The 15,663-nt window shown below is 33.6% G+C and overlaps 1 protein-coding gene across 8 annotated transcripts in view; it reads right to left on the minus strand.

Annotated features, from left to right (window-relative positions):
• KIF20B (kinesin family member 20B) overlaps window positions 1-15,663 on the minus strand; it is a 67,733-nt gene that overhangs the window by 23,071 nt on the left and 28,999 nt on the right. For all 8 annotated transcript variants that reach the window (XM_037156659.2, XM_037156658.2, XM_037156653.2 and 5 more), the window contains exons 20-25: window positions 14,353-14,506; window positions 7,895-9,101; window positions 7,192-7,330; window positions 5,112-5,231; window positions 3,405-3,465; window positions 187-312 (exon numbers count right to left, since the gene is read on the minus strand). In XM_037156659.2, the coding sequence (XP_037012554.2) occupies window positions 187-312; window positions 3,405-3,465; window positions 5,112-5,231; window positions 7,192-7,330; window positions 7,895-9,101; window positions 14,353-14,506 (1,807 nt within the window). The remainder of the gene's footprint in view (window positions 1-186; window positions 313-3,404; window positions 3,466-5,111; window positions 5,232-7,191; window positions 7,331-7,894; window positions 9,102-14,352; window positions 14,507-15,663) is intronic.

The following is a 15,663-nucleotide window of genomic DNA, read 5'->3' on the forward strand; positions in this document are numbered from 1 at the left end:
TAATCGTCCTTAGATAAAACAATTTTCATCACACTGGAAAAAGAAATAACAGGGCACTCCAGTACCACACTGAATATTTTCATTATGAATTATTATAAATAATATAATACTTTAAAAAGGGAAGACATCTAGGAAAATAAAAAATGCAAGAGTATGTCTTGAGGTATTGAAGCAACCTTCTTGTACCTGTGGCCAGTCTTTCAGTTTCCTCTAATTTGGCTTCAAGAACTTGCTCTTGCTCCACCTGAGTTTGTTCTTGTTCTTCCAATGTCATTCTCATGTCTTCAATTATTTTTTCTTTAACACTTAGATCTAAAAAATTTGGGTGAACATTTTAGAAATCACTAACATCCATTTTCTTCTATCTAATTTCCCTTTAATTCTTCTAAAATCTAAAATATGCTTGTATTAACTATAATGGAATGTGAGTTCCACATAGACAGAACTCGGTCTTTTCTCTGCCATACTGCCAATGCCTAGAACAGCACTGGCACGGATGAGGCACCAGATAAGTATCTGATGTACAGATGGACGCTTGGATGATTGCAAGAATGCACAAATGGAAAGAACTCTTTTCAGATAAAATGAGCAAATTTTTATAATATTAAACGATTAACACTAATAAGCACAAATCTTGGGATTTAGAAGATGCATTATTTGGCAAAATAATTTAAGTCTTAATATTCTCAAACCAAAATTAAAACTTTTACTTCTTAAAAACAAAAAAGGCTCCATTCCAATCTATTTTTTTTAAATTCAAGTAATTATTTTTAGAGAAAATTTTTCAAAGCTAAATATTTACTTCTAGTGTTTTTAAAACCAGCCCTTGAAAAATAACAATGTCTTGTAAATATATTTTAATCCTGTCTGCTAGAAAGACATGAAGAGGAAAGATTATTTTGTTGCCTCTAGTATTGGCCACACAGTAGCTAAGCTCATGTGAAATACCTCTTACCAAAACTATTGCTGGTGTCTGAGGTGACAAACCCATAAACACATGAGGTTGACCTCAATCTCAGGTAACTAAAAGTAACATTAAATGACAAAAAATCTCAAAAGATGGCTCCCTCAAAATGCACATAAAGCAAGCTTAACACAAATAAAAAATTTATATGAGTAATTTTCAGTGTATCTGTCCACTGATGTAAGATGCTGGCATTGCAAACAGAACAGAATTCCTCCCAAGAGTAAAGGAGGCAGTACTATCATCTAACTCTCTTTCCTTAAAAATGCATGACTTGCAAAATATTCATGTTATACAATTAATTATAAATTTATTTGAAGGATCCCTTTCCTTTCCCATTCAATATTTTGCACAAAACTAGAGAGCTAGAACGAGAGTTTAAGTATCTAACTATCAACCAGGAGAGTTCCAGGGTAACTTCCATTGGTGATAACTTCACCAATGGCTATCCCCCTATTATTTGAAAGGCAGAAACAGTAAAATTAACAGGAAAAAGAATGATTTCATCAGTCACTGCCTCCGATAAGTTACATTTTACTTCAGGATAGAATCCAGAAATATACAAAAAAAAAAAAACCCAGAAAATTAAACACATAAAGACAACTATTAAACAGATATCTCATCATAGCTAAAAAAATTACTATCAAATGAGTAGGCCAGTGATTTTCAACTGATGTGCTGCAAAGAGGCACACCAGTATGATATAAGAATTTTTTAAATATGCAAACCTGATTATTTAGTCAGGTGTATAGACCTCTTTTCCCTTAGATTGTCGAATTAAAAAATGACAACAGCCAATACAACAATAGCCATCTGGTGTAAATGAATCAAAACTATACCTATTTTCTTTCTGTCGGATTGGTAAAAGATGTACTTTTTGGTGCAATGTAGAATTTTAGTAATAGTTAATATGTGCCATGAGATGAAAAAGGTTGAAAATCATTGGAATAAGTATCAAGAGCTTAATATTCAGAGAAGAGGATCACTGAGAGCTATAATGTCCCAGAAAAGATTCAAAGAGGAAAGGTTTAAGCATAACATTGGAGAACAGGTAGGAAAAGGGACATCACAAAGACTAGGGACAAAAATGACACATAAATGTCATATAAAATCCCGGATTAGAAAAACTCACTTAGTGACAGTTCAAATTTCAGAATACCAGTTACCAGGTGTCTACAAATCAGGTAGAAAAGCTTGAAACCATGTGATACTATGTTTCATTTATCACATTGGCCGTAAGACTGACGTTTGAGAAGACCCGATACTGGCAGCAACAGGCCCTCTACTATTACTGTAAGTATAAACTACCATAAGCACTTTGGGGAACAGAAAGGCAGTACTTATAAAAATTTCAAACATACATCATTTGGGCCAACAATTCCTTTGCTAGGAATTTCCCCTACAAATATATTTACTGGTATATGTATGCACAAAGACTTTTATACAGAAATATTGTGGTACTATCTATAATAAAAAAATTATTACTCAAATAACCAAAAAAATTTAGTCATAGGGATATTAACAAAGAGTAGATTATAAAATGTGTTGACTACTATTTTCTGATATGATATTATGCTTATGAAAGATAATTGTTTTACCTTAAAAATTTCATGACAAAGTATTTACGTGTAAGGTACCGTTGATGCTTGCAAATACCTTTCAAGTCACTCTGTTTAATATCTACATACATATAACAGAAAAAGAGATGCAGATAAGGCAAACAATTAAAAATGGTAAATCTAATAAAGGGTATTCAGGTGCTCTTTACACTGACCTTTTGATTTTTTTGCAACTGTTTTCTTTTTAATTAAAATTTAGAAAAAACTGGAAAGTTGCAATCATACGTAAAAAATGAAGGCTGGCGATTTGAGCACTTACAAGGTTGGTTGTACCTAAGTGTACTGTGCCATTGTGATATTCTTTTGTGTTAATACAGGTACTGTAATAACCATACCTGCATGTCTTTTTCCAAGCAAAGAACTATAAACCTATTTTTATAATATTTGAAGTTAAAAAAAATACAAGTTAAAAAGTATAATTCAGCACAATTTAAACCTGAAATTTTAAATGTTTTTTAAACACTTCATACATTTTCTTTGAACTTTAAAGCTTTTTTACTTGAAGTATACTTTACATAATTTTGTCTAAAATGCTTTTCCATTCATTGTGACCTATGTAACTTTGTCTTTATTTTTCACAAAATACTAGCCATTACTTAGAGATGAATGTAGCTTTGACCAAGTGTTTCTTAATGTTTTATATTTCCAAGAATAAACCTTACACTAAGTTACTCATTAGAATCAGTTTTTGTTTTGATAATGTTACAGCTTATGTTGCCCTTATTTTACTTTTGAACTTTCAAAGGAAAATGCTAAACAAACTGTTATTGCAACTATTTTGCCAGTCATTTTAATAATGTAAGTATAAGTTTGTTCCTGACCTTTGCACACTCTCTCATACTGCTGGATAGCTTCTTCCACTTTCTGATTACTTAACTGCTCCTGCAAAATGAAAGAATATTCATTATGCATTATGAATTAAATGCAAATGTAACAAAAACACAACAGCAATGAATAGTGGGGCCTGAAAACAGGCCCCAGATATCAATACTGGTTTGATATCTTTCTCCTATGAAGCTACTATTCCCAAGACTCCAGTGTCTTTCACCTTAGAGAAAAGAGCAGAGTAAGAGTGTAGTAAGAAAAAAACACTAACAATAATTTTATAATCTACCTCATTTTACTCAAGATTTTAAGTTACTATTGTTCTCTTACACTCCACAAAAAGCAAAAACAGGGAAGTAGAGATTTACTATGTATTTAACAAGCAGGAGCAAAAAAAAAAAAACAATATGAAAGTTCCATATCGGTGAATTCAAAATGCAGAAAAAGAGGGCCCTCCATCCCCTCTATGTAGATAGAAAGTAGATGGAAAGTTTGAAAAATAACCAAAGCCTTAAAAGCCAAGATTAAATTACAGGTACTGAAAATCCTCCGATTCCAATTTTAATCTGTCAAGTAATCCAATCTCATTCATTATCTCATCTGACTTGAGCTTTATGTTCTAACTTCGTAAGTCTTAGAATGAATCATTACAGAACCTGAAAATCTCTGAACTGTATTATGAAAGTACAGATTGCTTTATTAGGATTATATTCAGTTAAATTTTTAAATCACATGTTTACACATGAACATTCATTAGTTTGCTTCATTTAAAAACAAACGTGAAGATATGACAATCTTTCTTTACTGTTGCCTTATCCAATATATTGATGCAAGTAAAATACATCCATTTTTAAAGAGATTTTGCTTTTGCTTAAGTGTCCTCTTAAAAAAACTTTGTTATAAGCTTTTTCTTTTGAAATACTTTTATATTAATAAAAGAATAACAAAGATAACAGAGATTTCCTATAAAACTTCCACTTAGCTTCCCTAATTTCAACATCTTTCTTAACCATAGTAAATTTACTTAAAAATTAAAAAACAAACATTAGACACAAAAAAATAAGCAGCTGATTTTCAAAGCTATTATTTAGAAAGTGGAAATAATCATTTTTATAAGAAAAAAAGGAATTAGCATGAGTATAATAATACTATCAACACTACAGACCTACTTTGGATTTCACCAGTTTCTCCACTGATGTTCTAGGACCCCACACACCATACACAACTGCATTCAGTCATCGTGTTTCCTTAGCATCACATTTGTAACAGTTTCTCCGTAATGCTTTTCTTTAGTGACCTTAACACTTTTTGCGGGTCACGTAGTTAGAACCATCCTCAGTTTGGGTTTGTCTGGTGTTTTCTCACAGACTGAGTTCACGGATTTGGAGGAAGAATACCACAGGGAAGATGTGCCCTTCTAGTCACATTAAATCAAAAAGTAGATGTGAACCAAAATGCCTTACCACTCATGATGCTCTTCTTAAATATCTGGTTACGGTGGTGTCTGCCAGATTTCTCCACTGTAAAGTTACTATTTTTTCCTTTCCCTACTCTAATCATTAGAAGCAAAATCACTATTAATTTAAACCAATTTATTTTTCAATTGCAGAAAAAGTCAAAAGAAAATTTGGTATAAAGAACTGATTTTTTTAGACACTAAAATATACAGATTCTACTTAAACAATTATTTAAAAAACTGTTACCTTGAGCTGTTGAATGGTTCGCTGTTTCATATCTATTTCCTGAGAACACTGGTTTTTCTTTTTCTCCAGTTCATTAATTTTAATCCTCAGTAATTTTTCTTCATCACGCATTAAAGATACCTACAAAGTAATGATTATAAAACAAATTAAACATTTTTCTAAATATTAATTGCTTTTTGTTTAAAATTCATGGCCACTGGTTTAAAGATTCATGTCCTTAAAAACCTGTTTTACAAGTACAGATTCTAACATAGTATAAGATACAACTTCAAATTATTACAATATTTCTTAATACTCTAAAGGAGAACACATATGAAGAAATCATTTTCTCCTACATTTTAAGAATCTCAAACTCTGTAAGCTCTCAGAAAAGAATCAACATAGCATCTTGGATACAACAGCAAAATCATTATCATGGAAAAACTAAAGAAACATTCTAGAGGGAAAATAGTAGCTCACATTTCCAAGGTTTATTCACTAATGTAATCCAGCAATACAAGAAATTCTTTAAAAGCTAATAATGGCACTTAGAGGGTAAAAATAGAACAATTACATGACCAAAGGGCACCCAGACAAAGGAAAGGTCATTGATTTTTTGATATAGCGGCACCTAATTCTACAAACTTGTTATAGAAATCAAAAGCACTATGAACGAGTATAAAAATGTTCCAAGACAGAAACAAAGGTCATCTATATACATCTTTAGCCAATTTCCATCATGCCAATCCTTCAGATCTCAATTACTAAAGGAAATTAATTTTTGAAAGTTCCCCTCATAACAAGAATGAAGATGCCACAATAATAACAGCTCTAATTGTTTGAATTCAGGAGATTTTATGTTCCAAATATATAATAATAACTTCATTATTTCTTTTGTAGGCATACATTAATATTTCTTTTTATCAGCTTATTTTGTTTAAAAATATGGGACTTCCAGTAATAAACAACATCCACATGGATTTTTCAGATATAAATTGTCAGCCACTAATAAATACGGATTATGTGCTGCACCAAGATGCACACAGGACTGCCTCAGTTTCCACCCTGGCTCTACCAAACACTAGCTAAGTGGTCTGGACAAGTTTTCTCTCTCAAAGCGTGTTTCTTTATAATAGAAGCTAAAAAAAGTGCCTATCCCTAATGTTTGTCTGAGAATTAAATGAGATGCTATGTATAAACTAAAAATAAGCTATTGTTATTGTTAGCACTGACACTACACATTGTTTAATAGAAAACACTCTTACTACCCATTGTTAGAGTAATGATTAACAGTCAATTAAACAACTGGTTGGGTATCATGCCACAAAACAGAAGTTCACCAGTTCAGTTCCCAGTCAGGGCACATGCCTGGGTTATGGGCCTGGTACCCACATATTTAACTAACGAACAATGAGAATCAAGAATAAAGAAATCCTACAAATTTCTTTTGGGGGCATGTGTGAGAGGCAACCAATCAATGTTTCTCTTCCTCTCTACCTTCCCCTCTCTCTAAATAAATAAAAACTTAAAAAAAATTTTTTTAGAAAACCAAGATATACAACAGCATTTATAAGATGTTTTTATCTTTATAGGAAGAGAAAGGACAGAAGGCAAAAAAAGTAAAAAGTAATTGAGAACATTCAATGTCTTGCAGAGAAACTTAATGCTGCAAGGGGTGGAAGGGTTTTTTTCTCACTGTATATATATTACTTTTGTATATTTTGAATTTGGAATTTGATTGTATTTCTTAGTTTAAATTTAAACTATAATAAAAACTTGCTACAACTGCACTGCATACTCTCCTAAATTCTATCCGCAAAATAAGTTTTTTACTTTTTGGGGAGAACTTGAACTTAGCATTCCTTAAGAAAAACGAAAAAATCTCAATCCTACACAAGGCACATATTTTTCTTAATGTTTGACATTCTTCAGCTTAACCTGACTAAATTTTCTTTTGTGAAGTACTGTTCTCATTATTTTAAGAAAAATTATGGAGTTGACAAATGTTCTGTTTTATCCTGAAATTAGTCTCTAAACTTGACATTTAAGGAAAACCATCTTCATCATTTGAATTGGATATATTGCTTTTCCAATAGCCTACCTCTTTCTGTACTTGATCAATCTGCTTTTTAGCATCAGCCAGTTTATCTTTCAGCTCAGTATTATCTTCTTCCTTCCTCTGAAGATCTGCTTTCAGATTCTGGATAAGACCAGAGCTTGCAGAGAGCTCCTCTTTCAATCTGTAAAACGCAAACCACTTTTCTATAGCGACACACCATTAATCACTTAGGATCATACATGTGAGATAGTAACAATCTACAAAATTATATCTTTTCACAAAGTTAGAATGTTCAAACCATGAATGAGTCTGTCAGAGAGGATTTTAGATTTTATAAAAAGATCTTTTCACATTATTTTTGGTTCCAAAAGTTCATACAAAGTTCAGTTTCTTCACTCACCATACATGCTATAATTCACCACATTAAGTTATGCCTACCTCACTTATTTAAAAATTACAGTAGAAAATCACCCTGGGAGGTGTAGCTCAGTGGAATGAGCGCAGGCCTGCAAACCACAGGGTCGCCAGCTCAATTACCAATCAGGGCTCAGGCCTGGGTTGCTGGTCAGGTCCCTAGTAGGCGGCAGATGAGAGACAACCACACACAGATGTTTCTTTCCCTCTTTTTCTCCTTCCCTTCCCCTCTCTCTAAAAATAAATAAAATCTTTAAAAAAAACTCACATAAGAAAATCAATAAAATGAATGCTCTGCATATTTTAAATATCTGAATAATATTTAGCTTACCTTTCTTTCTCTTGCCTGTTGGTTTCTTTTTCTTCCTGCTTTAATTTAAGTGAATGCTTTGCATCTTGCAAATTATTTGTTAATTGTATGATTTCTTCTTTCAACTTGATTTCCCTTTCATTTAAATCTTTGGTATTTTGGATACAATTCTGATGATTTGCTTCCAATTCCTTCAGATTTTTTTCTAGCTCCAAGATGATAGATTCTTTTTCCAAAATTTCTTGTTCTAACTTTGCTAAATGACTACATTTAACCTTCTGAGTTTCTAAGATTGCTTCAAGCTCCTTTATTTTCATTTTATGGGAAGCAGCATCTTGTGTAATTTCTAAAAGTGCTCTATTTCCTTCAACTACTTGCTGTACTTGAGCATCAAGACTAACATTTTTTTCTTGCAACTCTTCTTTCAGCTGCTGTATAAGACTTTCTTTTTCTTTTAGGAGGTCATCTTGATTTTTATTCTCTGTTGTTAGTCTCTCGTTTTCATCCCCATAGTCTTTTACTTCTGCTTGTAATTTTTCAACTTGTTGTTCCAGTTCCTGGATCTGATGACTTTTTTTGGAGGAGGCCTTTACAATCTCCTTACATTCTTTCCAAATGGCATCAATACTAGAGTAGAAAGAACTTTCCCTATTGAATTTACCCTGCCTACTTGCCAAATAATCATTATCCAAATGGTGTAACTGTGTATTTAGCAAATTATCCTCTTGAGAACCACTATCCTGGAGATTGAGTAAATCTATGTTTGAGATCTGAGAAACTGAATCGAGGTTTCGTAGTTCATCTATTTTTGCTTGCATTAATTTTATTTGTGAAACGTTATTTGTGATGTTTCTTCTAGCAATGTCTATCTCCTCTGACAATTTCATAATCTTTTCCTCCTGTTCTTGATTTATACCTCTCTGCACTTGTAACTCGGAAACTACATGGTCATAAGTTGACTGAATTTGTTGCACATCTATACTTAAAGAAAAGTTCTTCTTCTCAGAAAAACAAAGTTCCTCCTGCAAACCAATAATCTGTTTACTTAATTCTGCTTTTTCTTCCTTTTCATTTCTAAGTTCATTCTCAACAATGTGTAATCGTGTTTTCAGCTCTTCGTCATCATTTTCTTGTAAAACTCTGTTTTGCTCATCTTCTGAAATGCTCTGCTGCATTTCTTCATTTTTCTTTTGGTCTTCAGTGGTAGTTAGACCAACATGTACAGGTCCTTTAAAAATAAGAAAGTTGTTATTAATCTGGCAAACCTTAATAAAACCAAAAAGTAATCAGACAAGCCAAAATTCAAACATATAAAACATGGATGCAAACTTTTAATGAAAAACACAAATAAGCTACTGAGTGAATAAGCAAAACCAGGTTGTAAAACATATTCCCACCACAAATCTTTATCATCATTATAATATGGGACAGAGGGAGAGAGATTACCTAATGAGACACAAGACAGACATCCGATACCCTAAAGTACAATGTTAATAGCAGAATGGTGGTAATCCTATATGTATATCAAATATCATATTTTATATTTTAAATATATTATAATTTGTCAATTACACTTTAATAAACCTGGGGGAAATCAACACTTTATACTTTAAATACAGGGTTTATAGTAGTTTGTATGGAGAATAATTACACAAGAATAAACTGTTTTTGCCTACTCACAACTGTAAGCCTACTTTTGCCTACCCCTGTATGACCTGTCAATTATACCAAAATAAACCTGAAAATAATCCCAGCTATTTGCCCCAGTGAGAATAGCCACAGTCCAAAATCACTGTACAATAAAGCGATCTGCCCCTCCTTACTTCATCCAAATATTTATCCAGTTTTACCTTCCTTCATGTATATGCAAAAACAAGCTTTATTCTAAGTTTTTACTTTTCAAGTACTATCCATATTCTTTTCCTTCACCCAACTGTCTAAATGCTTTTGCTCAGCTGTAATTGGGATCCCAAGATCTCTTTTCTTAAATGCAGACTAATTTGAAAAGCTCATTGGGCAAAACTTTATTATCTGTCATTTACAAGGTTGTCTCTTGCCTCGAAGAGAACGGAAGAAACACTACCCGCACTGCAGAACCTCACTTTTTCTTAGGTTCTCAGTTTGTTCTAAGGACCCAGCTACCCTGGAAACTGAAAGAGCTGCCCGTCTTCACTTTTACAACAAACCTGCCCAGTAACTCTTAGATTTAAAAAAAAACACAAAAAACTTGAACCAATTTATTATTTTTTAGTGGACTGTCTCCCAGCATCTTACAAAAATGTGGCAAGTCATCCAAACGTGAAATAACCTGGTCTTCTCCACTGGTTCGGACTTCTATTCTCCTGTCCATTTAATGCAGTTCTCTGATTATGATATTTTCACACCTATGAATTCATCAGTGGAAATGACTAATTGAGAAAACTTAATGATGATGCTAAGAGTCTTGGACTTTTATAATCGACATGTTAATAAAAATCCTCTTACTCTATAAAGATACAAGTTATAAAAACATTTGAATCCTTTATTAGGAAAGAGATATGGGGTCCAAGCAACCTAAAAATGACAATTATAAAAAATTCAGAGCTCACAGATAGATCCTGACTATCCTGAGTGAAGAGATTTGAATCATGCGTACTATGTAAGACATAACACCTAAACTCTGAAGTGAATACAAAAAGCTTCTGTGATCAAGTAATGTTGTTGCTTTAATTTCACTATATTTCAAGAACCAGGCCCCAGGTGATGTGGCTCAGTGGACTGAGTGCCGACTTTCAAACCAAAGGGTTGCCGGTTCAATTCCCAGTCAGGGCACATGCCTGGGTTGTGGGCCAAGTCTCCAGTCGGGAATGCACGAGAGGCAACCACACATTGATGTTTCTCTCCCCCTCTTTCTCCTCCCTTTCCCCCTCTCTAAAAATAAATAAAATACTTTTTAAAAAATAAAGAACCAGGATACACAGAGTGATCACTTTGTAAGTTACCTAAGTGACTAACGACTATCTTGTACGCCTGAAACTAATAATTGTATGTCAACTGTAACTGAATAAAATCTTTTTAAGTAAAAGAAGAACCAGGGTATAATTACACAAGAGAAGGCAAATCAAACTAATTTGTTTATACTTGATTTTTTCAGATTTTTGTACTACTTTTTCACTAATTTTTAAATGTTTTATATCAAAAAGTTTACAGAACCTATTCAGGATGGCCTTGTTAAGGGGGGAGTTAAAATATGAGTGCAGCAATAAATATAGGAAAGACTTTAACACACCTACAGTTTCCTTAGAAAATGTAAACGACTGAGTGCCCACTTGGTTGGAGCGTCACCCAGTGCACGAACAAGACCCCCAGTCAAGGCACATCCTGGCTTGCGGGTTCCATCCCCGGTCGTGGTATGTATGGGAGGCGACCCATATCGATAGGAAGATTATCAATGTCTCTTCTTCACATCGATGTTTCTCTCTCTCTCTCCATACTTTCTCTCCCCTGCCCCCTCTTTCTACATATTTACATCTCTCCATCTGTCTCTAGCTAAAATCAATAAACATATCCTCTGCTGAGGATTTTTATAATATATTAGAAAAATAAAAAGTCCTGGCTGGTGTAGCTCAGTGGATTGAGCACGGGCCCGTGAACCACACGACCACGGTTCGATTCCCAGTCAGGGCACATGCCTGGGTTTCAGGCCAGTTCCCAGCAGGGGACTCACAGGAGGTAACCATACATTGATATTTCTCTCCTTCTCTCCTTCCCTTCCTCTCTAAAGATAAATAAATAAAATCTTTAAAAAAAAAAAAAAGCAAGTGAAATTAAAGTGTATTAAAAAAAAGTAAACAATAAAAAACCAATACAGTTAACACTTTAATTCAATATTTACACTACGTGCAACCTATGCTTTATACAGCTTACTCCTTATTGTTGTTAAAAATTAGTCAAATAGACACAATGAGAGCAGAGGGGTGGGTGGGTTCCCACTCATGCCCTGGGGTCAGGTGAAAGCTTGTGGATTCTACATCCCACCAAAGGAAGTACCCACACTTAATGTGAACCTGGAGAGAATTTCCATTACCTGCTAAATCATTCATCTTCCTCTTTAATAATTTTAATCATATTTCTCTGAAATAGAGCCATTAGTCTCCATCAATTTAGAGCATTTTTAACTGTCATGATATTTGTTAAATTATCTCAGAATTTAAATTCTCCTGTTTTGACTTAATATTAACAATCTATTACTTAATCATATATGAATTTTAAAATTTATTTAAATGTATGAAATTAAAAACGTGAGAAGAAAGCACTCTTTTTATGTGTTTTCAAGTATGAAAAGCACGTTGTTGGAGAGTGTCAAGTCACCTTCACCAGAATAAAACTTTAAAAATTAAAAAAAAAAATTAGTTTTGATTGAAAAATCACAAGTAGACCGTATCATACCTCTGGTCTGTCTCCTTCATCTCTATCTGAAGCCTTATTTCTTCCACTGTTTACATGACTACCAGTTTCCACAAAGTACAGACACAGTGATCTCAAATGAGTACATTTCTCTTCATAAAGAAAAGGCTTTGCATTCCCCTTTAAGAACAGAAAACATGCTTCCCATGAAACTGTCTACTCCCTACTATTCTAGTGGTTATAGGAATCACATATTTTGTTCTGGAGATTTTCTAGGCGCAGGTAGAGGGAGGAAAAGGGGGGAAAAGGTGGTTAAAGCTACAATTTTCACACGACCCTCAATTTGAGTAATCCCTATAATTTCTAATAACATACAAAATGTAGAAATAGCCAAAGTGGTTATGATTTGAAGAAATAAAAATTTGTTATGTTGCCCAAACTTACTCAAATCTCCTCACATCCAAATTACTTAGCTTAGGTTTTGTTTGTTTTAGGTTTTTTCATGTTTAAAGCTGGGAACAGCGCAACAAGGAAGGGCAGGTTGGCTCGCTAGAAACACTGTGGGAAGGCAGCGAGCCAGGGCAGGGCTGCTGCCAGCTCACTGGGGAGTCAGAGAAAAGAGAGCTTTGGAAACAGGTTCCATCACTGCCCACTGCTCCCCGGTTACAAGCCTCGTGGGACCCTCAGAGTTTAAGAGAAAGAAAATTCACTGGAAAAGGAGCTTTGAGTGGGCATGCCACAAGCAGGGCATACCACTATATTTTTCTTAAAATATTCTTTATGGATGGGTTACCTTTAGGATTGGTCATAGTGTGTATATAACACTTACTCCTGGTCACTTCCTAGTTATCTAGTCTCAACTGGTCCTGACACTGACCAAGATGAATGAAAGAGAGTAACAGTGCTATAGGAATAATAACAAGGTCATCCTCCCTGTAGCAAAGTACCCCTCCTTCAGTGGACAACAGAAGGCATATGTATTAGTCCCGATCTCCTGTATTAGCTCACACAAGGACTGTACATCCTATAAATAATTTACCTAAGATTATATTATCCTTTAAGGCATCTACTTTTAAAAACATTCACTTTACTGAGATGTTTATTATATTAGAGTATTGCCTAACTGTCTTGATAACTCAAGACGTAGATACTATTTATTTTACTTACTAATAACCAAAGTAAGACTTAACTTACCCATTTTTGTCAAGGTGAAGCAGCTATCCAAGTTTCTAAAGCTATGTACTTTCTCTTAGAAAACCCTATCTCCCTGTGTCATACCACAAAATTTTTCCAAAGAAAGGATGAATAGCTTAGAAAGAATGTAAAGGTTGGTATATTCTTCTACATAAAAAGGGAGATAAACTGCAGGCACCCACTAATTTTTTTGGTCAATACAAGAACTCTAGCACAGTTGTCTTTAGTAATATTTAGCTCAAAGTTTTCCTGCCAAATGTCCTTTTCTCCAAATGAATAGAAAATGCAAAGATAGAAAAAAATGTGGAGAGATTTGGGCATTAAAATGTACTATCGTTATGAAAATAAAAGTGATTTTTTTATTTCAAAGAAAAATGCCTGTTTTTTTTTGTTTTGCTTTTATATTTTTTAACTATTATAAGCAAAGAAGTAAAAGGATTAAGGCACGCAAAAGCGACAAAAGCAGAGCCCTGGTGTGGCTCAGTGGATTGAGCACTGGCCTGTGAACCAAAGAGTTGCTGGTTTGATTCCTAGTCAGAGCACATGCCTGAGTTGCAGGCCAGTTACAGGTGGGAGCGTGTGAGAGGCAGCCACACACTGATGTTTCTCATCCTCTCTCCCTCCCTCCCTTCCCCTCTGTCTAAAAATAAATAAATAAATAAAAGGTGATAAAAGCATAATACCTAAAAATATATTTATTATAATAACAGCTTTAAATACATCCATCCTCTAAAGAGTTCATAACATATTAGCATAAATATTAGTGACATTTAGATTTCCTCAGGTTTTCTTTCTTTTCTTTTTTTTAGACAAGTAAATTTCTTCCACTTGCAATTTTATATTTACTGGTTTCGAATTTAGTTTTCTTAAAGACCTCTTGTTGGCAAATGAAGTAGTACCTTTCTTTGCTGGTGGGTCACCTTGTTCAAGTTCATTTTCATTTAACCTTTTTCTTCCTAAACAAGTTTGAGTTTTATTGTCCTTAGGCATTTCAACTGTTTCATTACAAGCCAACTTATTGTTTATTATTAAAGAAGATGTACCAGCCTTGTCCTAAAATAAAATAAATTCAGATTAGTTCACATACCAAAAGCTACAATAAATGTAAAAACTATGTAAATTATGTTTCAATAGTGTATCATAAAAATTTTATTTTCGAATTTGTTGGAACAGTTTTCTACGTTATTTCTTAAGACTCCCCCTCAAATAACTGATGGCTCTGCGAAGGAGTAATATTAACTAATGTGCGCACGCACTAAGGACAGAAAACAACTTGCCTTAAAATCAGGTAAGCATGTAGTTTCATCTACAACGTAAAAAACAAATTCATCCTTAGATTTCCTAAGGTGATTGGGTGGGTTAGACACTTATTTGGGGACTTCTATAAAAGCCTAAAATATGCCCAAGTCACACTTGCAATGTGCTTTGAAAAGAAGACTACAAAAGCAGTAAGACAAAATTGTTTCTTATAATTTTACTTAAAATCTTGAGGTCCAACTCTAGAAATTTAACAGTTGTTTTATAACCAATGCCGCTCAAAGATAAGCAGTATTATCTCACACTTTAAGAACTCCCATAAAAAGCTTTGACCTTAGCCTCCAGTCTTTGTATATTCAAAGATATACAGTCTACATACAGGTTTAAATTTGAGTTTTTAGTTTGTCTGAATGATAAAAATCTTGTAAGGTAGATGCTATGCCACCCTAAAAGGCTAGCAGCGAGGAGGTGCAATACAGTACTGTCCAGAAAAGAGGAAGGGTGAAAGTCAGCAGTTAAATGCAAGTCTATGAATAGCCAAAGTTATGGTAAAGGCAGGGACATATACCTGTATTTTTCAGACCATAAGACACACCCAGGTTTTACAAAATAGAAAAATTTTGAAGCAAAAAATGTGGTAAAATATTTAATAACATAAATTATATTTCACCAATGTAAAATATTGGTGAACTGGGGGCGGGGGGGGGGGGCGTCTTATAGTCCAAAAAATGCAGTATATAAATTCCTGGTAGCAATTCATGTTGGAAAAAAGTTTATGAAAAAAATAAAATGCCATTTTACATTATAAAATCAGTAAGCATTTTATTCTTGAGATAAAGAAAAAATGTTTTTTTTACTCATAAACTCATGGATTATTAAAAAAAAAAAAGCAATGTTTTTTGCGATATCCTTAAACAAAGGATGTCATGAACAACCTCCCTTTCTCACAATTA

The sequence above is a fragment of the Artibeus jamaicensis genome, unplaced genomic scaffold, assembly GCF_021234435.1.
Source record: "Artibeus jamaicensis isolate MK-2021 breed Jamaican fruit bat unplaced genomic scaffold, CSHL_Jam_final contig_332, whole genome shotgun sequence".
In the NCBI taxonomy this organism is placed as follows: Eukaryota; Metazoa; Chordata; class Mammalia; order Chiroptera; family Phyllostomidae; genus Artibeus; species Artibeus jamaicensis.